At 51.5% G+C, this 18,239-nt stretch overlaps 1 protein-coding gene across 5 annotated transcripts in view; it reads left to right on the top strand.

Moving 5' to 3' along the window:
• Positions 1–17,920, top strand: part of RFFL (ring finger and FYVE like domain containing E3 ubiquitin protein ligase) — an 87,300-nt gene extending 69,380 nt beyond the window's left edge. For 2 of the 5 annotated variants that reach the window (XM_055130710.1, XM_055130709.1), the window contains exons 3-7: positions 6,367–6,762; positions 9,433–9,516; positions 10,368–10,578; positions 11,559–11,582; positions 13,608–17,920. In XM_055130710.1, the coding sequence (XP_054986685.1) occupies positions 6,367–6,762; positions 9,433–9,516; positions 10,368–10,578; positions 11,559–11,582; positions 13,608–13,789 (897 nt within the window). In that variant the 3' untranslated portion in view covers positions 13,790–17,920. The remainder of the gene's footprint in view (positions 1–6,366; positions 6,763–9,432; positions 9,517–10,367; positions 10,579–11,558; positions 11,583–13,607) is intronic. The other 3 variants (XM_004608579.2, XM_055130712.1, XM_055130711.1) reach the window with 3 other exon arrangements.
• Positions 17,921–18,239: the final 319 nt, after the last annotated feature.

The raw sequence follows: 18,239 nt of genomic DNA, 5'->3' as shown, positions 1-18,239 counted from the left end.
CAGTAAGGCCACAAGTTTGATCCCCGACACTGCCCTACATACTGAGTGTGATCTGGCTGCTCTGTTAGGGATCCCTGGCCATAGTGAAGTGTACACTCTCAGGCACATCACAGTTCAAATGTGTGATCCCTCCCAAGGGCCAAAGGGCATGAACCCCAGTCTGTAAGATAAGTGGCAGGAAGGGGAGATTACTCCTCCCTTCTCTCTCTCTTTTTTTTATTAATTGAGGTAATGCTGGCTTGCAACATTGTAAATTTTAGCAGACCTATTTCCACCCAGAAAACATCAGTTATTGTCTGGAGTGGAAATGGAGAAAGAGCAAAGAGGATAATGATTGTGATCCAGGCTTGGGGATTAGTGTGTCAAATGTGTTGAAAACTTGGAAGAACCAGATAACCTAGGGGAGTCTTTGGTATTTCATAGCCAGAAAAGAGAATGTGAGTAAGTGAGGAGGCCATTTTCAAAGAAAGGAGACTGATGGCGAGGTGAGGATGGGAAGATGCTTTTTGTTTGTATTTGGCCCACACCCAGCTGTGCTCAGGGACTATACTGGCTCTGTGCTTGGGGTCCATACAGTACTGGAGATGGAACCCAGGCTTCGTGAGTGCAAAGTATGTGCTCAGCCCATCAAACTATTTCCCTGGCCTGGGAAGATACTTCATTTTTCTTTATAGTGAATATTGGCCCCTGACATAATTATCTTTGTGAACTGCCCATCTTCTCAGGAACAGGGATTTTGATCAGTGATTACCACACAGTAGGGAGGCAGCACAATACTTTAAATAGACCAGAGAATGAATGAATGGATGACTGAATACTGTTTGAAAAAAAAAAAGACCAGAGAATTTATCTCCGTTACTTACTGGCTGACTGACAGTTGGATGCCACTGGTTTGCGGTGAGGGTCCATTTCTGTCCCAAGAGCACAGGAGCAGCTGGAGGCAGCATCTCTGTGGGGGTAGAACTGAGTGAGACGCAGCCCTCTCACTCGGGGCGCTTCCTGCCGGGTGAAGGAGGCTGCCTTTACTACTCCCTGAGGTGCAGGAGTCAGTGCTAGGACACAGGGTACTTTTGGCTGTGTTGAGGGATCACGTGATTCTGTGGACGGGGGAGACTTGTTGAGTGGTCACAGTGCAGGGCACATGGGAAGTGTGGGTCCAGCTGGGGTTCTGCAGGGAGATCTCCCACAGAGGCATGCTCACCTGCTCAGCCCTGCTGTGTCACTAAGCCTGTGGAATGGAGGTGTGCTTGTGCTTCTTGGGAGAAGTTAGCAGCCTGGTCAAGGGAGTTACTGGCTGATCCATGTAGTGATGTTTAATGTGAATTTTTTGCCGTATCTGGTGACATATTAGTTGTTAATCAATTTTGTTTTGTGGTGTTTTGGGGTTGCACCTCACAGTGTTTAGGTATTACGGCATTATCCTGGCTCTGCACTCAGGAGTTACTCACGGTGCTGGGGGATTATATGTGATGACAGGGATTGATGGGGATTGAACCTGGGTCTGCTGCCTGCAAGCCAAGCACTTTACCTGCTGTGCTACCTCTCTGGCCCCTAGTTTTTAATCTATTATTTTTTTTTATTAGAAAATGCTTTCAGCTCTCCCACATTGTGCTCAGGGAGATCAGGGCTCCATCCCAGAGACGCTTGAGTCAGTGCTGATGGGCCCAGAATGCTGGGGACTATATGGTATGGCGCCGGGCGGGGGGTGCAGGGGGGGGGAACATGGGACTCCCACATACAAACATGTGCTTTAGCCCTTTGAGTCATCTTCTTGGCACAAGGAAGAAAAGGAGAGGTTTATTTGGAATGTGCCACAGGTGGCATGTGTGACCCCGCCATCATAGCTTCATCTGTGACAGTGAGGGGAGGGCTGGAGAGTTAATAATGGGGGTGTTGCAGTTTTGATGGTAAAAACTGGTTATTCGTGCAGTATTTTCTTGTCACAAATAAATGAATTAATTTTGTGGGATGCACAGTAAATTTTGTGACTATGAAGGATGCTTTCTCTTATGAGAACTTTCACATTTGTAATTTCATGCTTCAGTGAAAACCGTGTTCTGAAGGGTTTAACAGGCAGAGGCTTTTAAAACGTCCTTTTGAGAAGTAGTGGAATTGAAGTGATGACATGAATCCTAACATTTTTTTCTTTGCTTCATTGTGGTCAGTATTTTCTGATGACTTCTTGGGTACAAAGCACAGGCAATATGAGAAAGCAAAGAGGAGAATAGAAATCAGATGTATACCCTGTCTTCCTCGGGCTCTGGTCTTGGAAAGAAATGGCAGGCTGTAACTGCGCCCTAAGCCACACATCCTGCCTGTATTGACTACACCTGCATGTGGTCTTGCAACTGCCCTGCCGGTTTTCCTGGGACTTTGACACCTCGACTGTCCCTCATCCTTCACTCTTCCCACTTTGTTTTCCTTGATATTGCAATGACTGGAATGATGCACATTCGATGTGGTGCTCACTGCCAGGGGTTAACATCAGGGTGCCCCTTTAATGTGGCGCTGACACACACCCTTCACACACAGCCACAGAGATCACAGAGCTGCCAGGGTCATGTGTGGAACATGGGGAAACCTTATGAATTAAAGTCAAGATCTTCCACTTGGAAAGCTGGTATTCCAATTCACTCAGCTAAGGGGCCAGAGTGATAGTACAGCAGGGAGGGTGTTTGACTTGCATGCTTGCTGACCTAGGTTCAATCCCTGGCATCCCATATGGTCCCCTGAGCACCACCAGGAGTAATTTCTGCGTACAGAGCCAGGAGTAACCCCTGAGCATTGCCAGGTGTGACCCAAAAGAAGAAAAAAAAAATGTCACTCAGCTGGCTTGTGTCCCCATACTCTGGAGAGTTGTACCATGTTTGTTTTTTGTTTGTTTTTGTGCCACACTTGATTGTGCTTAGGACTTACTTGGTACCGAGAATTAAACTCAGGTTGACTGTGTGCAAGGCAAGCACTGTACCTGTTGTACTATCTCTCTAGCCCAGTTGGACTAGTTTGAAGAAGAGGAAGTTGGTATAGAGACATAGATAAGATAGTCATATTTGGGGGCTGGGGAGGGGGCATGTGATCACACCTGTTGGTGCTCAGGTGATCAAACTGGATTTGGCTACCTGTAGGACAGGTGACTTAACTCCTGGACTACCTCTCTACCTGTAGAGATACTCAGACCTCAGAGTGGTTAGTAGCTGCTGGGAAAGCCTTGCAGTGAGGGATAGGGCTGATCAGTGACTGTGACAGTGATCATACCACAAGACATAGCAAGGTTTTTGGTTTTTTTGCTTTTTGGGTCATACCCAGCGATGCTCAGAGGTTACTCCTGATGGTGCTTGGGGGGACTATGGGATGCTGGGAATCGAACCCGGGTTGACCGTGTGCAAGGCAAGGGGTTTTCAATTTTTACACCAAGATTTTATAACCGTTGTTTTCTATAACTTCAGGTGTGTGTGTGGGGGGATGGTTCACATTTTTCACAAGTTCCTTTGTAAGGCAGTGCTAAGACTTAATCCTTATTCTGTCCTTGAGGTCCGTGTCGGACTGCCTATAGACGGGGCAGGGAGGCTGAGAGGCTGGACCTCGAAAAAGCAGGATTAGGGGATGGAAGAGGGCAGGTTGACCAAAGGGAGCAGCCTGTGGTCTGCCTAATGAGCTGTGCCTGCTTTCCCCAGCAAACTATCTCCCCACTATCATTTTTGCTGCTGCCTTGCTGCACGGTTTGTGTCGTTTGCTAGACTTATCTCAGGGGTGGTCTCTTGGCTCCTTCAGTACACATTTGTTGACAGCCATTTTATTTTCCCTTGTTTTTTCTTGCCACTGCAAACTGGAACTTGAGCTTAGACTGTTCTCCGCCTCCTCACAGGCAAGTTCCCGAATCCAGGCTTACCTCCCAGAGCCTGGAGAGAGTAAGGGGGCTGCGGAGAAGGCGGGGGGGGGGGGCGGGGGGCACTGTCTTGGCATCCTGATCTTCACCCCATGAGCCACATACGTTTGAAGAAAGGGGAGAGGTGTTTAGATCAGCCTGATTGAGCAGCCCGGGGCTTTTCAGTTGTATCAAGCTGGGTCATCAAAGTCCACTGACTGAGTCCGTGTCAGGACCTACGCTGGCAGCTGGTCCTCTGAAACCAGCTAGCCCTTCCCAACAGAACAGCTTTAGTTGGGGACAAACCCACCAACTAAAAGGGGTTCTCTACCCCCACCTCCTGCCCGGTCTGCTCTCCACTTGGAGTCCCAGGACCGTTCTGCAGCCTGGTGCAGCTCTGCACCCACCTGAGTCAGTTCTCTGCAGTTTACTCTCAGGTTCTAACCGGGTTTAGGATAGGGAAGCCTGTTAAAATGACCTCTGCGATGTAGCTGAGAATCAGTTGTCAAACTGGACAGTAAACATTCCATCCATTTTCCTTTACGATGTGAGCAACACCGACAAAGCTAACCAGCGAGCTCAGCTGCAGACAGATGTCAGCCCCACACGGGAGAAGCCGAGTCTCGCAAGCACTCTTTTTAGCTTGAGTGGCTTTTTATACTTAGAGAGGGGGATGCAGAACCATATTCGCCACGCTTACTTAAACTGATTAGTGAGTGTGCTCAGGAGTGACCTCTCCTGCGGCGTGTCCCTGCCGGCCGCCTCTGCTCACCCCGCGTGGGGCGCGTGGGGCCGAAGAATGGCTTCCTGTGAGTTGAGCCAGTGTTGCCTGTGATGGTGGGACGAGCTGCTGCCAGGGTACCAGCTTCCTGCCAGGTGTTCTTGTCCCCGATCTGAGACACTTTGTACTTTCACAAATGAGAGCTCCCTAATCATGTCCAGAGGGCCTTCCGGAGCTCCTCTCGGTGTTTGTCTTGGATGCGGCTCTTAGGCACCCGAATTCCCAGCACTCTCAGCGGGCCTCCCAGGTGTGGGGAGACGGGCACCAGCCTCTGGGGACTGGAGACTGGCAGTTTGGAGATGGGAGAGCCAGGCCCCTGGTGGCCGCGTGCTGTTCTCTTGGAGAGGCCTGCTCCGGCTCTGCGACCCTGTGGCAGCAGCGTGGTAGGTATTGGGCTCTGACCTCCCACGGGCCTCGAGACTGGGTCCCAGCTGTGCTGTTCACTGCCTGTCCCTGACTGTGACTCTGATGTCTCCTGGCCTGGCTGCCTTTGAGACAGGGAGATCCAGGAAGACCTCCTTGGAGGGAGGCCTCAAAATGAATGGGGAGTTTAAAGAACTCAGCACCTACCTGAACTTCAGCAAGATTAGGAATATTAATCTTAATCACCAACCATGGTAACTTTATGCATAGACTTTCTTAACTCAGTGGTAAGTAAAAAAGTCACAGGTTAGAATTTGAATCTTGACTTTCATTTGCTTGAATTTCCTGGTAATGATTAGTTAATACATTTTATGGGGTTTTTTTGTTTTGTATGTTTGTTTTTTACCACCCCCAGTAATACTTAGGGCTTACTCTGTGCTCAGAGATCACTCCTGCCAGTGTTCGGGGGACCATATTTGGTGCTGGGGACGAAAGCCTGTCAGCAGCTTGCAAGACAAGTGCCTAACCTTGAACTACTTCTCTGGCCCCAAGATAACACTTCTTGAGTTGCAATGTGTTTTCTCTTTAAGTTTACAGCTCTTTTGTGGTGAGTTAGACACAGTTATCACGTGTTTTACATACAGGAAAGTAAGGAGCAGAGAAACTGTTACATGATCATAGTTACTTGGAATGGACTTTATACAAGTGCGGGGCTCTGGGGGGCTGCGGATGCAGCTCCCTGTGGAGCACTGTGCTCTGTGTGGTGAGGTCCAGTGGAAGAGCTCAGAGCACCAAGTACAGGCTTTACAGGCAGGGGACCTGGGTGCCATCCCTATCACCAGGTGATCCTCTCAGCATTACCAGGAGGGACCCTTGAGCACTGAGTTGGGAGTAGCACATGAGCACTGATGGGTGTGGCCCCAAAACAAACCCCAACAATAAGTGAAGGAGAAGATCTAGGCTTTTTGATTCTCAAGCTGATAGTCTTTCAGTTAAAAAGAATAAAGAAAGCCTCAAAAGGAAGAACCTGGGTTGGGAGATAATGTGACGAGCTGGGGACACATGCTTTACATGCAGAGCCCTGGGTTCAGTCTCTGAAACTGCACGGTCCCCTCAGCACTATTGGGACAGACCCCAGAAAGCAGAAGCAATGCACAGGTGCACTCAGGGCTCCTGCCCGCTGAGTCCCTTTCAACTTCACAGCTTGCTCGATGCACATTTTTGGTACTGGAGGTGGCACAGTCAACATCAGAGTGATGTGAGAGGTCTGGGTAGGGGGAGGGCCCTCAGCTGCCCCCCACTCCATTCTGTCTTGTCCTTCCAGTCTGACCTGGTCTCCTCTGCCTCTTGCTTTAAGCAGCAGACCTGCTTGGACTGTAAGAAGAATTTCTGCACGACCTGCTCGAGCCAAGTAGGGAACGGGCCCCGCCTCTGTCTCCTCTGCCAACGATTCCGGGCCACAGCCTTCCAGCGGGAGGAGCTCATGAAGATGAAGGTGAAGGACCTGCGGGACTATCTCAGCCTCCATGACATCTCGACCGAAATGTGCCGGGAGAAGGAGGAGCTGGTGTTGCTGGTGCTCGGCCAGGAGGGCAGGACTCGCACCCCCACCTTGTCCCCGGACTCCCCCGAGCAGCAGGCCTTCCTGAGCCAGCCGCACACCAGCACAGCACCTGCTACCTCACCCCACCACTCTCCTCCACCCGCCCAGACCCCCGCGGGCCCCCCAGCCCAGGCTCAGGAAAGCCAGCAGGTACGGCCTGGGGTCTGCGGCCCACCTGCCGGTCGCTCTCCTGTCGGGCCTGCTCGTGAGGGTGGGGGCTCTTGGCCCAGGGAAACCTTTCTACCTGTGGAGGTACAGGCAGTGCTTTCTGGATCTCAGGCTCGGGTCTGCTCTGTTCACAGAGGTGATGGCGCAGCACTCCAGGTTTGTTTGGGGTTTGTCTCTAACATGCACGTTTTGCTGCTAGACCTCCCCACAGACTTCATCATTCCAGCAGCATTCTGAGAACACTCGCCCTTCTCTCTCCAAATTTAGCTCTCCCTGCGCTGGCCTCCTCCTGACACAACTACTGGGCGCTTCTTCCTTAGTTGCATGGGGAACTCAGTTCCGCAGTCACCTTAGTTACTAGGCACCTTGATAGGAAAAGGAACGAGTTGGGGGCTGTGGGAGACGATGGGACGGCCTTACCCAGGCACGGCTGGGCTGCTTTCATGGGCCATTGTTGGCAGGAAAGGTGGGGCCAGCTGACTGTTCACAGGGAGCCTCTGTCCTGGTGGGGCATGAAAGCGGGAGCGAGGTCCAGTGGTGACTGAGCAGTGGGCAGAAGTGCGTGGTGCATGGTCTCTGTCCTCTAAGAACCCCTGGGAGTGGGAAGGCAGGCGAGCACAGCGTGCGTGGGTTAGGGTGAGGTGCCTCCATCACTCTCCTGTGGGTTTCATTCGGATAAATAGGGATTAAGACCTAGGAGATTCTGCTCCATCACCCCAATCATCCCAGACTCCTTGGCCACCCTGGGCAGGCCCCAGCAGCAAACCAGAGTCAGTTCCAGTCCCCACTGCCCTCCCTGCTCCAAGCTGCTTGCATGTCCGGCACCGACGACTCCAAGTGGTTTGGAGCTGGCAGAATCCTAGCGTGGCCCTAGTGAGGACTGGCTGTGGGTGGCTGCCGCCTCTCGTTTCTGATCGACTCCCCTGCCAGGACTGGGCCGCTGATGCAGCTCCCGCCAGGCCCGGAGACAGACCGGTCAGTGTGCCAGCATAGTTCCTCTTCAGTAAACCCACTGAGCTCCGTTCTTGGCGTGCTCACACCAGCTGGAGTTGAATGCTTTCCTAAGCAGTCCCTTTCCGCCGGTCGTTTCCCTTCTGCTCTGATGTGCCTCCTTTGCCGGGCTTTCCGAGCTCTTCTCTGTGATGGTGGGGAGCCAGGGAAGGATTGGAAGAAAAGATTCTTCCCTAAAAAGGGCCAGATTTTCACAGGGCCCCTGCAGGCAGCGCTCTGTCCCCGATCTTGTGGGGTATGTGTCCCCTGATGTTTCCAAGAGCACCTTTGTGTCTGCTCGTCCCCTGTTCCAGTGGGACCTGCACTGTGTGAGGCAGAACAGGCATGGGAGGCCGAGTATTTTGTGTGAGACTCCCAGAAAATTCCTAGACCATGAGTGGCACCTAGAAAACAAATCTGTGCGTGATGGTATTGCAGGCACTGTCCCATGATGTCCTCGCTGGCCCCGGTAACGAGGAGGAAGAGCTGGAAGTGTGGGGATCAGCATGGGGGGGTTTGATGGCTCCAGCCTGCAAAGTGAAAGATAAAACATACTTTGCAGCATGAGATCTGGGTCTCTTACCAGGAATAAAAAGGACATGCAAGAATTATCTACTTGGGAACAGGCTCTGAAAGCCTTTTTGTCATTGCAAGCTGCCACGTGTGTGTGTAAAGCTAAGGGAAAGCTAGAAATGTTGTTGAGACTTGGTGGTCTGTGTCCCTGTCGATGTGGCATAATGGTGCCATCTTAGCATCTCTCTCACTTGGTGGAAGTTTCTACTTGGATCTCCCCTCGTAGTCACAACCTCTTACCTGCACCATGCCTCCTACTTGGCATGAGTGCCTTTGGCTGATGACTGTTTTCTCAGATTGTTTCTCGAGTGTCTGCAAGGGGAGGCCTCTTTGCTCGGACGCCTCCCTCAGCCCTTTGGAGGGGGAGCCATGGGTGAAGAGGGTCTTGGTCTAGTTAGGGGGGGTCGTGACTTAGCTGACCAGGATCCATGGTGACAGAGCTGCTAAAAGAATAAAGTGCAGCCTCCTGAGCCCTGGCATTCTTAGTAAAGGAAACTTTGCACATGGACGTTTGTTTCCTATAGTCCGAAACAAGTACCATCTGAGAGGCATTAAAATGTTTCAGACTGGGTTTCGGGACAGCATTTAGAAATAGTGGGCCTGGCTGGTTGGAGCCTATTCTAGATCATGAAAACAGTGATTAATTAGGGGAGACAGAATAGGTTGGTGAAAATCTGGAAACTTCTCATTGTGATACAAGGGAATATCTGACGTAGGCAGCAAAAAGCAACAGTGGACACTGGTCTGTGGGTGGAAGTTCTCAGGGTGGGTGGGGGCAGCCCCAGCTCTGGGCCAGGCACGCTCGGGGCAGCTCGAGGTGGCCCAGCCTTCCAAGCGATGGTGCAGGCTTCCTTCCCTGCAGCGTTCCAGCTGAGATTGAAGGCACAGGGTGCTGGGGGCAGAAGGCTGCACTTTTGTTCTGGAGCTGACATCTCTCTCTGACTAAGTCAGTGTCAAAGCAGTGCTGTGGCGCAGGGTCCGGGGGAGATGGGAGCACGTTTCAGAGGTGGTGTATGCCAGGCTGGAACTGCGCTGCACGCACCCCCAGAATGTCTTTGTGGCTGTGATAGCGCCTTTCTTTCCCCACAGGCCAATGGCCGTGTGTCTCAGGACCAAGAGGAAGCCAGCTACCTGGAGAGCACAGCCAGAGCTCCTGCTGAGGACGAGACCCAGGTGGGGCCTCAGCTCGGGTCTGTGCCTTTGCCTTTGCCCTTCATTGGCGGAAAGGCAGCCTCCCGCCCTCCGTGTGCTTTTGAAGGTGGTTTGTTAGCGAGTTTTTGTTTGTCGGTTGGTTGGTTGGTTGGTTTTCAGGCCACACACTTGGCAGGGCTCAGGCCATAGGGGACCCAGGGATCAAACCTGCGTCGATCACATGCACAGCAAGCACCCTGCCCCCTCTGCTCTCTCTCTGGCCCAAAAGTGAGGAATTGTGAGGTCACCGTGGAGACCAGAGCCTCAAGCAGGCCCACTTTGTTTTTCTCGAGCTGCCAGCAGCCAGGCTCCTGTGCACACCTTGTTCTCCTGCTTCTCACACACAGGAGCCATTGTCAGGGGAAGGTGGTCAGAAAGCCAGGAGGAGAGAGAAAGAGCCTTCAGGCTGGCGCTGTGGTGGCGGCAGGGGGTTGTGTGCCTGCCAGGGACATTCTCCCCTCTGTGGGAAAGCGCCATTGTCTTCTGGGGAGGGAAAAGCCGGTGGCATGTCCAGTGATTTCTCTTGCTGCCATGGTCAGTCTGCCCAGGAGTCGTGCTGGAACTGCCGCCTCTCCTCTGGTGGAGCAGGAGGGCCCTGAGGGGAGCTGCGTGCCGCCGTTCCTCAGCAGTGCTCCCCGGAGCAGGTAGGGCCGTTGCCTTCCCACCGGGCTCCTGCTGGTCCACCAGTTGGTGGGTGTCTGTGGGCCTGAGCATGGACCGTGGGGCAGGAGGGGCCCATGCCGAGCTCTCCTGCCTCTGTTCCTGTCTGCAGTCCTCAGAGGAACATGCGGGGGCAAACCCCGAGCTCACCCATCTCATGTTTGCCTTTGTAGTCCGTCAACTCCGAGGACAGCTTTGTCCCCGGCCGGAGAGCGTCTCTGTCCGACCTGACTGACCTGGATGACATCGAAGGCCTCACCGTGAGGCAGCTCAAGGAGATTTTGGCCCGCAACTTTGTCAACTACAAGGGCTGCTGCGAGAAGTGGGAGCTGATGGAGAGGGTGACACGGCTGTACAAGGATCAGAAAGGACTCCAGGACCTGGGTGAGGAGGGGCCGGGGCTTGCTGTCACCCGATGGGCTCCCCTGCTCTTGGCTGAGGGGGTGTCACTTCCACATGTGCTGTGTATCACGAAAGGCAGCTGGGGAAAGGCGGGCCAGCATGTGGCGTGGCCTTGGAGAATGTAGGTAACAGCAGCCTTACAAAGAGGCTCCAGAAACCCTCTTTGCCGGAGAGCCATGTGTGACTAGACAGTCCTGGCTGGAGTCCGCACCCTCCCCTCATGGGTCAACCCCGTGTGTTCTGCCCAAGAGTGAATTTTGGCACATATAGCAGGACGGGAATGTATTGTTCTGCCTGCACTTGGGCCCCCCTCTTGTTCACTTCCCCAAAGCATTTTTCACAGTGTCATTTTCAGGCAGTGCCCAATAAAATACCTAGTAGGTGTTTGTGGTCAAAATAAGGAAAAAAAATACTCAGTCTGTCCCATTACTGACTCAAATTAGATATTTTTGTACAAAAGGCAGAAACATTCTGCTGAAGAGTTTAACTGTTGTGAATTCAGCATTCTCTGAATTTGGAAAGATTTTACCCAGCATTTGATTCCTTGTATGCTAGCAGTGGGTGAAGATGGATTTCAGACTTTCCTCTCCAAGTAGCTCCCGTTCCTCAGCCCAGCAAGTGGGGAGATGTGCAGTTGGCTACCCAATCAGGTGCTCACTCTTCATCGGGATGACCCCCGGAATCTCCTGGGTGCTGGCACTCCTCTGCTGCCTGCAGAGCCAGTTCTCTCCTGATTTAGTGGCTGGCTTCCAACGGCTGCAGGAAAGGATGTCCTGATGGCCTGTGGCCTCCTGCTGGGCAATTGTAGCCATGCTGGCCAGAGATTTGGGCACAGGGCATGTGTGAGGAGGTGGGTGTGGGGCTCCTGGCTCCTGGCTTCTCTCTGCAGGGAAGCTGCTAGGCTTTAGAACGGAAGTCAGGACAGCCCCTCGCTTACTCAGTGTCTTCTCTTTCCTTTTCAGTGTGTGGTGCTGAGGACCAAAACGGTACGTACGTAACTATTTCTGATGGGGCACGGGCTTCAGCTCTTAGTACCCCATCCTTCCCTTCCTTCTGTCTTCTGTCCCGGCTGCCATTTGTAGTTTAAGGCTTCTGAGCAGATGGGTCCCTGGTGAGGGGGTGTGGGCATGTTCCCCAAGAGCCAGGGCATCAGCATCAGTAGACTCTCATGTCATCGTAGGAAGGACCATCCTACGAGGGATGGTCATGAACCAGAGCAAAGTATGTGGTGGTGCATGGCCCTCCTCATCAGCTCCCAGGGTCTCTGTGTTCTGTTCTCCCTTTCTGCTCGGGGAAGGCTGTCTGGCTGCACCTTGAGGGAAGTCACGAGGGGTGCTGAATAGCTTCTGGCAGAGACCAAGAAGAAAGGGCAGTGACCTGAGAGCCTTGTTTGGGGGTGGAAGGCGGAAGGCGGGCAGGAAAGGCTGAGGTCTTAGCGGACTTATCAGGATAGATGGGCACGGTGCATATTCCCCTCAGCCCCACCCCCTCTGCTGCCACACCCCATCTGTGCCGCAGTCTTCTGGCTGATAGAGCCTTGGGCTTGAGTTCTTGGTTCCTGAAAACCATCTGAAGTTCTAGACGCCCCTCTCCGGTGATTCCCAGTGCCAGCAGACCTCCTTTTCTTTCTTTCTCATTCTCTGGGGGTGTGCTGGCAACTGAATTGATGAGCTTATTTGCTTCCCGAGAGAAGTTGTTGAAATTTTATGCTTTACCCCTATTCATTCCAGTGGTTTGTATGGGCCAAATCAGACCTGCACAGGGTAAATAAGTGGTTTTCATTGCCCTTCACAGCCAGACCACTGGGTGTTTTGTTGCCATTTTGATTATTTCCAGGAAAGGGACAGAAGCAACAGAGAATGAGTGTCCCGGTGGGGTGCGTATGGGCCTGGTGGGACGCAAGCTACCTGTTGGGGCACCACCATTTATTCCTAGTTGTGCAGCTAAACTGGGAGGATCCTGGCCTGGTAGACCCCAAGAGTCCTCTTGCCTCTGAGAACTCGGGTGAACTGAGCACTCAGCACTGTCTGGATCCTCTCCAGCAGCAGGGCCTGGGCTTGAGTCCTCATTTCTGTACCCTTGGCCCAGTCCCTTAGCTCTCTGTTCTCAGGGCCTCATCTATAGAATGGGACGAGTAAGAGTGTCTACGTAATACTTTCCCAGAGGATCCTGTCAGTCAGTACAAGTCAAGCTCCTAGGACTCTGGCCTGGGAAGACTCAGTGTGAGTTGTACCATTCAGCAGAGACATTCGTTTACCAGACCTGTCAAGAACACCTGCCACGGGACTGGCATTTTAGCGATTCAGTGATGAGTTTCTACCCTGAGCACACACAGCAGGTGCTAAGTACGTAATCGTATAAATTTGACTATTGAAGGAAGGCGCTCAGAGTCTAGTGGGCTAGTCTGGATCCAGTGTGATACAGTCTTGGGGGTCTGAATCAAATTCTTTGGGGGTAGACAGAGGATATGCAGTTCTTCCCCAGCAAGTCTGCTCAGAGGACTCCTGGGGGTAGTTTCTGCATGGCCCAGTGTACTCCCCATGACCCATGGCTTTGTTCAAGTCGGGTGTGTGTGCAGATAAACCTCATGCTCCTTAATGAACCATTCATTGCAGTTTCATTTTTATCTAGCCCTACCCAGAACCAGTTTTATCTTTTCAGCATGTTCTGCCTCGGGGGATAATGGGTTCCTAAATGCTTCAGGTACTAAATTACAGCCTCAATTGTCTGAAAAGTATTTCTTTTGAGCTTTGGTTCTCTAAAACCAAATTGTTACTTAGTTCTGTTCTGAGATGTGTTTGCCCCAGATGGCTTAGTCTCTAAACCTATACCCATACCAATAGCTGCAGGTGAAGCAACGAGATGTGGTTACTGGGGAAATAGTTTCTTGGAAGCCTGTGGATTTGGGGTTTTGCTCACATCTCCCGCCTCCATCCCTGCTGGTCTGTATACCGGAGGAAATTGCCTTCCTTTTCCAAACTCCACCCCTCTCTCCTGCTCTGTCTCTGCAGGAGGAGCAGTGCCACCTGCCCTGGAGGAGAACCTGTGCAGGATCTGCATGGACTCTCCCATCGACTGTGTCCTGCTGGAGTGTGGCCACATGGTAACCTGTACCAAGTGTGGCAAGCGCATGAACGAATGTCCCATCTGCCGCCAGTATGTGATCCGAGCAGTGCACGTCTTCCGATCCTGAGGGCTTGTACCGGCTGCTTCAGTGCCTTACGGGACAGAGCTCGAGGTGTCTGGGCCCCAGGTTGGCCAGCTTGCGGCAGGCAAGCCAGCAAGAGAATCTGTGCTGTTCCCAAGACCAAAGCCAGCACAGGTGGCATGTCACCCCCAAGCGTGCCTGACTTGCCACCGGAGGTGTACTTGTTGGCCAGCAGAGCCCAGGACCAGTGGGAACTGGCACCGACCGCGTGAGCAAGTCCCTGTTTTCAGTGATTTTGGGCGATGATGGTAATAAATGAAGAGAGGCCCTTCTGGGACTCAAGGACTTGCCATAACTTCCTCCAGCCACCTAGACAACAGTTTCCCCTTCGTCCTGTCCCCAGCCCGTTCCCTTGAGCTGTTTGCCTCGGTGTTTCTCCAAGCACAAATCTTCTACCCCTAGATTTATTTCTGGCCTCTCTGGTTTTCTGAACTTTTATTATCTACCTTTGCAAAAGGTAGATGTACCTTTATGTACCTTTCGCTACATTGCCTAAAATCTTAGACCAAAAAGATGTCGTTAGCTTACCAGACCGATAGTGCTCATCCTTAGGACAGAATCTGGACTAGCAAACTTGTTCTCTGGTGAGAAATGAAATGCTACTGAACATTTTCGAAGCTGTTAAAGAGTTGCTTCCTTACGTACCGGGACTGGAAGCTGCCTGTCCCGACTGAGCCTGGGACCAGCAGAGTACCTGGCGTCTATGCTGGGACTCCTGGTCTGTGAGAGATGGAGCATGGTTTTAGCAGCTCCGCTGTTTCTCTCGGGACCTGAAGGTGCCATCCTTAGTTTAAGTGCTAAGGAAAAGGGGCCACACTGGGTGACGGCATTAGCTTCCCACTCCTCTTTGACATGCCTAATAGACAGGAGCCTGGAGCCACCCCCACCCCCACCCCCACCCGACAGTACAGTGTGTGTACCTCACATCCCTTTCCATGAAGGTCTTAAAAACATGGTCTTATGGAAGGCATATTTAGGCAAAGAATTTCACTCTCCTCCGGCCAGACTTAACCCCAACCCCCTGCTGAACAGACCTGGAAGACAGAACACTCAACCAGTTATCAGAAGGTACTGGATGAAGCTGGATTCAATCTTGAGCAGACAGCCCCCACCTACCATGTCAGTCTGCTGAGTTGAGGCTGGTCAGGAAACAGCATTCTCCAAGCCTTTTAAGGACCGAGTAATGCAGGGGTGAGGGGCAGCAGGTCTGTGAAGCTTGCCACAGCAGCTTAACTCTGGGAAACACACACACATGCACACGCACAGACACACGCACGCACAGTCAGGTGTGTGTGCTCCTGCTACCAATGGATGAACTATATGGATGAACTATGCAAATTCTTCACACTGGGGCCTTGGCAGACCCCCTCCCCGCTGCCAAGGCCTCAAACCAGAACTAATGCAGTGGGAAATGCGTAAGGGGACCTGTTAATCGGTGCAGGCATACTTAGGGTTACCTTCATCACTCATGGTTCCTTCTCTGGGGGGATTAAAATAATTTCATAAAGTAATTGTCAACTGAACACTGGGCCACTTACCTCGACATTACACCTCATCCTGGATAATTTGATTCTGGGATATAGCCTTTGGTAGGAGTTGGGGAAAATCAGATTTTCCCATGAAGACATCATCATACATAGTCTTTTATCTTTCTGCTGGATTAGTAAGTGCTATTGTTTACAGTGCCTGCCAGCAAAGGATTCAGCTACTCAGTTCCACTGTGAAACAAGTCTCTACATATTACACAGGCAACTCAGCCAGGGTCTAGCAGCCACTCCAGGGCAGAAAGCTGGCTCTCTCCCTACTCAGAAATTGCTTTCTTTGCGGAGGCCTTACCTCTCCCTATGCCCCAGTCTCCTGCCTAGGAATGAATTAAAGGTATCCTCGATAACAATTAGAACTGATGTCACTTACTGATTTTGGACAAAGATATCTTTTAACTTCTTTTGGTGAAGGTTTCTATTTAGAGAAAAAGGTGTTGAGTATTTGTTGTCTTTGGGAGGTGGTGGTGGTGGTGGTGGTGGTGGTGGGGAAATCATCTTATTACACCAAATGAAAGTTGGGGATTCTAAATCCCATTACAGTTAGTCTCTAACCTGGTTAGAAAGCTTGATTTTAATCCTTGAATCTTCCCTCCTGCCCCTTATGGGTCCTTGGCCATAATTATCATGGAAGCATCTAATCCTTCCGGTTATTCCATGGCTTTTGTTGTGATAATCCTGAGATTTCAGTTGAGACTTATAAAGTTGGAGAGCAGCTGGATCCAAACTCCTAAGCTGTGCAGGAATTAGTGCTGTATATATATATATTGTATGAATTTGTTGAAATCCTCTGGATGTGAATGTGTTACTTCAAGTGACTTATATTAAGATAGACTTAACTTGGGTGTTAAAGCAAACCCAAATGTATTTTTTTTTGTTACAGAGCTCTGCTTTATAATTTTTAATAAAGTTTCAACATAGAAGCCTGTCCCATCTGGTGTGAGGATGCCAGAGGTCCAGTAGTTAAGGTGGACTGTTGCTGAGCCGAGCCGTGCGTCCATGGGCTTTCTCTCTTGAGATCACTGTTTCTGAAGCTGCACGGACATGGTCTTTATCAAATAGCACTGTCCGTAGACCGGAATCTGAAGCATAGTAGTTCATTTGAATAAGCAGACTTCAAGAGACCAAGTATTTGGTTGAGGCCATGGAACAGCCTTGTAAAGGGTGGGAGTGGAATAGAAAAGGCTAAGATTCTAAGCCAAATAGGAAATACCATGGAGTTCAGACTTATCTCTATCAGTCATCTACAAGGTATAAAAATATGCCTTAAACCCAGGTGGAAAGGAATCAGAGGGCACACGGCATGCTCAGGGAAGTCTTCCGGTAACTGGGCAGTGGAATGGATAGGGTTGGAGACCGTCCCTGCTCTTGGAAAGACTGCCGGGCAGTCTCAGAGCACTCCACGCCTCCCTCGCCAGTACTCGGGGAGAGCAGTGCTAAGAAGGCACTCTGGCAGGGCCAGAGGAGGTGCAGATCTGCCCTGTGCGTCCAGAGGGAGGAGAGGCAATAGCCACAGGGCCTGAGGGCTCACCATATGCACACTCAGACCTCCTGTCTTATCTGCAGCCCCCATAGTGTGGAAGCAAAGGCTAAAGGATCCTGTTTCTGCTGGAGGTTTTGGGAGAATGAAGACATGACTTAGGTTCTGTGGAAACACCTGACAGGATACACATATAAACTGGTCATCTCAGCAGCAGAGCAGCCTTCCATGGAAGGACACAGACAAACCGTGTGAAAGGCCAGTGCCCATTTCCTGAGCTTTTCCTTTGCAACAACAGGGCCCACTGGCTGAAGGGCCGCACAAGGAAGCAAATGATGAGGCCAGGTGGGGCTGGGCAGTAAAGAGAGATGGTGCTGCCAGTCGGTAGAATTCCAAGGGTAAAGCCTTGTCCGCTGCTCAGTCTGTCCAGTTGTATGAGGAGGCGGGAGAGGGAGAGGAATCTAGGTCAGTGCTCAGAGGAGGAACAGCTTTTGGTCTTCATACAGTAGAACTGTCTTATTTTCAATGCTCAAGCCAGCTGAATACCGCCTAGTTATAAACAAGTATCTTGGCCAGAGCCTCCCTACTTCTACCACTTCAACATGTTTTAACCAGCAGATTCGTCAGGTGGTATGCCTTTCAGGGGGAAGGAGAGAAGGGACGATAGCACATTTGGGCAATGCTTGGGAAACCATCGTGCCACGTGTGGGATAGAATCCAGGACGCCTGCATGCCAAACAAGAGCTCCAGCCCTCGAGCCAGCTCCCTGGCCTGCTGGTGCTGGATTTTACTGGCCCAGGTACTGAAGTGTGTTCTGGAGGTTGAGTCACGTTGACCCAACTCACCAACGGTGGACAGACGTCTCCCAGCTTGCTGATGAGAGAACCTGACCCTCAGGAGTCAGCTGAGAACCAGGAAGCCGGTCTCTACCCGGATAGCACCCTGAGGAGCCAGCGAGCAGGCCAGTGTGAGCCAGTAGACGCGAGAGTGCTGAAGATTCTAACGGGGAGTGGCACCAGTGCTGATTTCCTAAGTCAGAGGTTCCTGCCTCCTTCCCCCATTTCAAGAGAAATAAATCACTTGGCCACCCTTGGAGATCTGCCTTCTTTAAGCAAACAACCAATCACACCGAGGCTGTTACTGCCTGCAGGATTATTCCAGTGCTGGGGGTGGTGGGTATGACCCCATGACGATGACACCGGGAAACATGACTCTAGAGAATTAAGTGCCAGGTTCTTTCTAAATGCTTCTCATAATTTATCTGAGCTCATTTACTCCTGAGTCCTTTCCGGGTGCAATTCCCATCCCCCTTCCTCTAGGGGGGACAGAGGCTCAGATGTTCAATAATTCGCCTAAGGTTACAGCTATTACGCTGCAGGACTGGGATTTGAAGCAGGTCGGTTTACATGAGCTC

This window comes from Sorex araneus, chromosome 3 (assembly GCF_027595985.1).
Source record: "Sorex araneus isolate mSorAra2 chromosome 3, mSorAra2.pri, whole genome shotgun sequence".
In the NCBI taxonomy this organism is placed as follows: domain Eukaryota; kingdom Metazoa; phylum Chordata; class Mammalia; order Eulipotyphla; family Soricidae; genus Sorex; species Sorex araneus.
The sequence above is the reverse complement of the archived record's forward strand: the minus strand, read 5'-3'. Positions and strand labels throughout refer to the sequence as shown.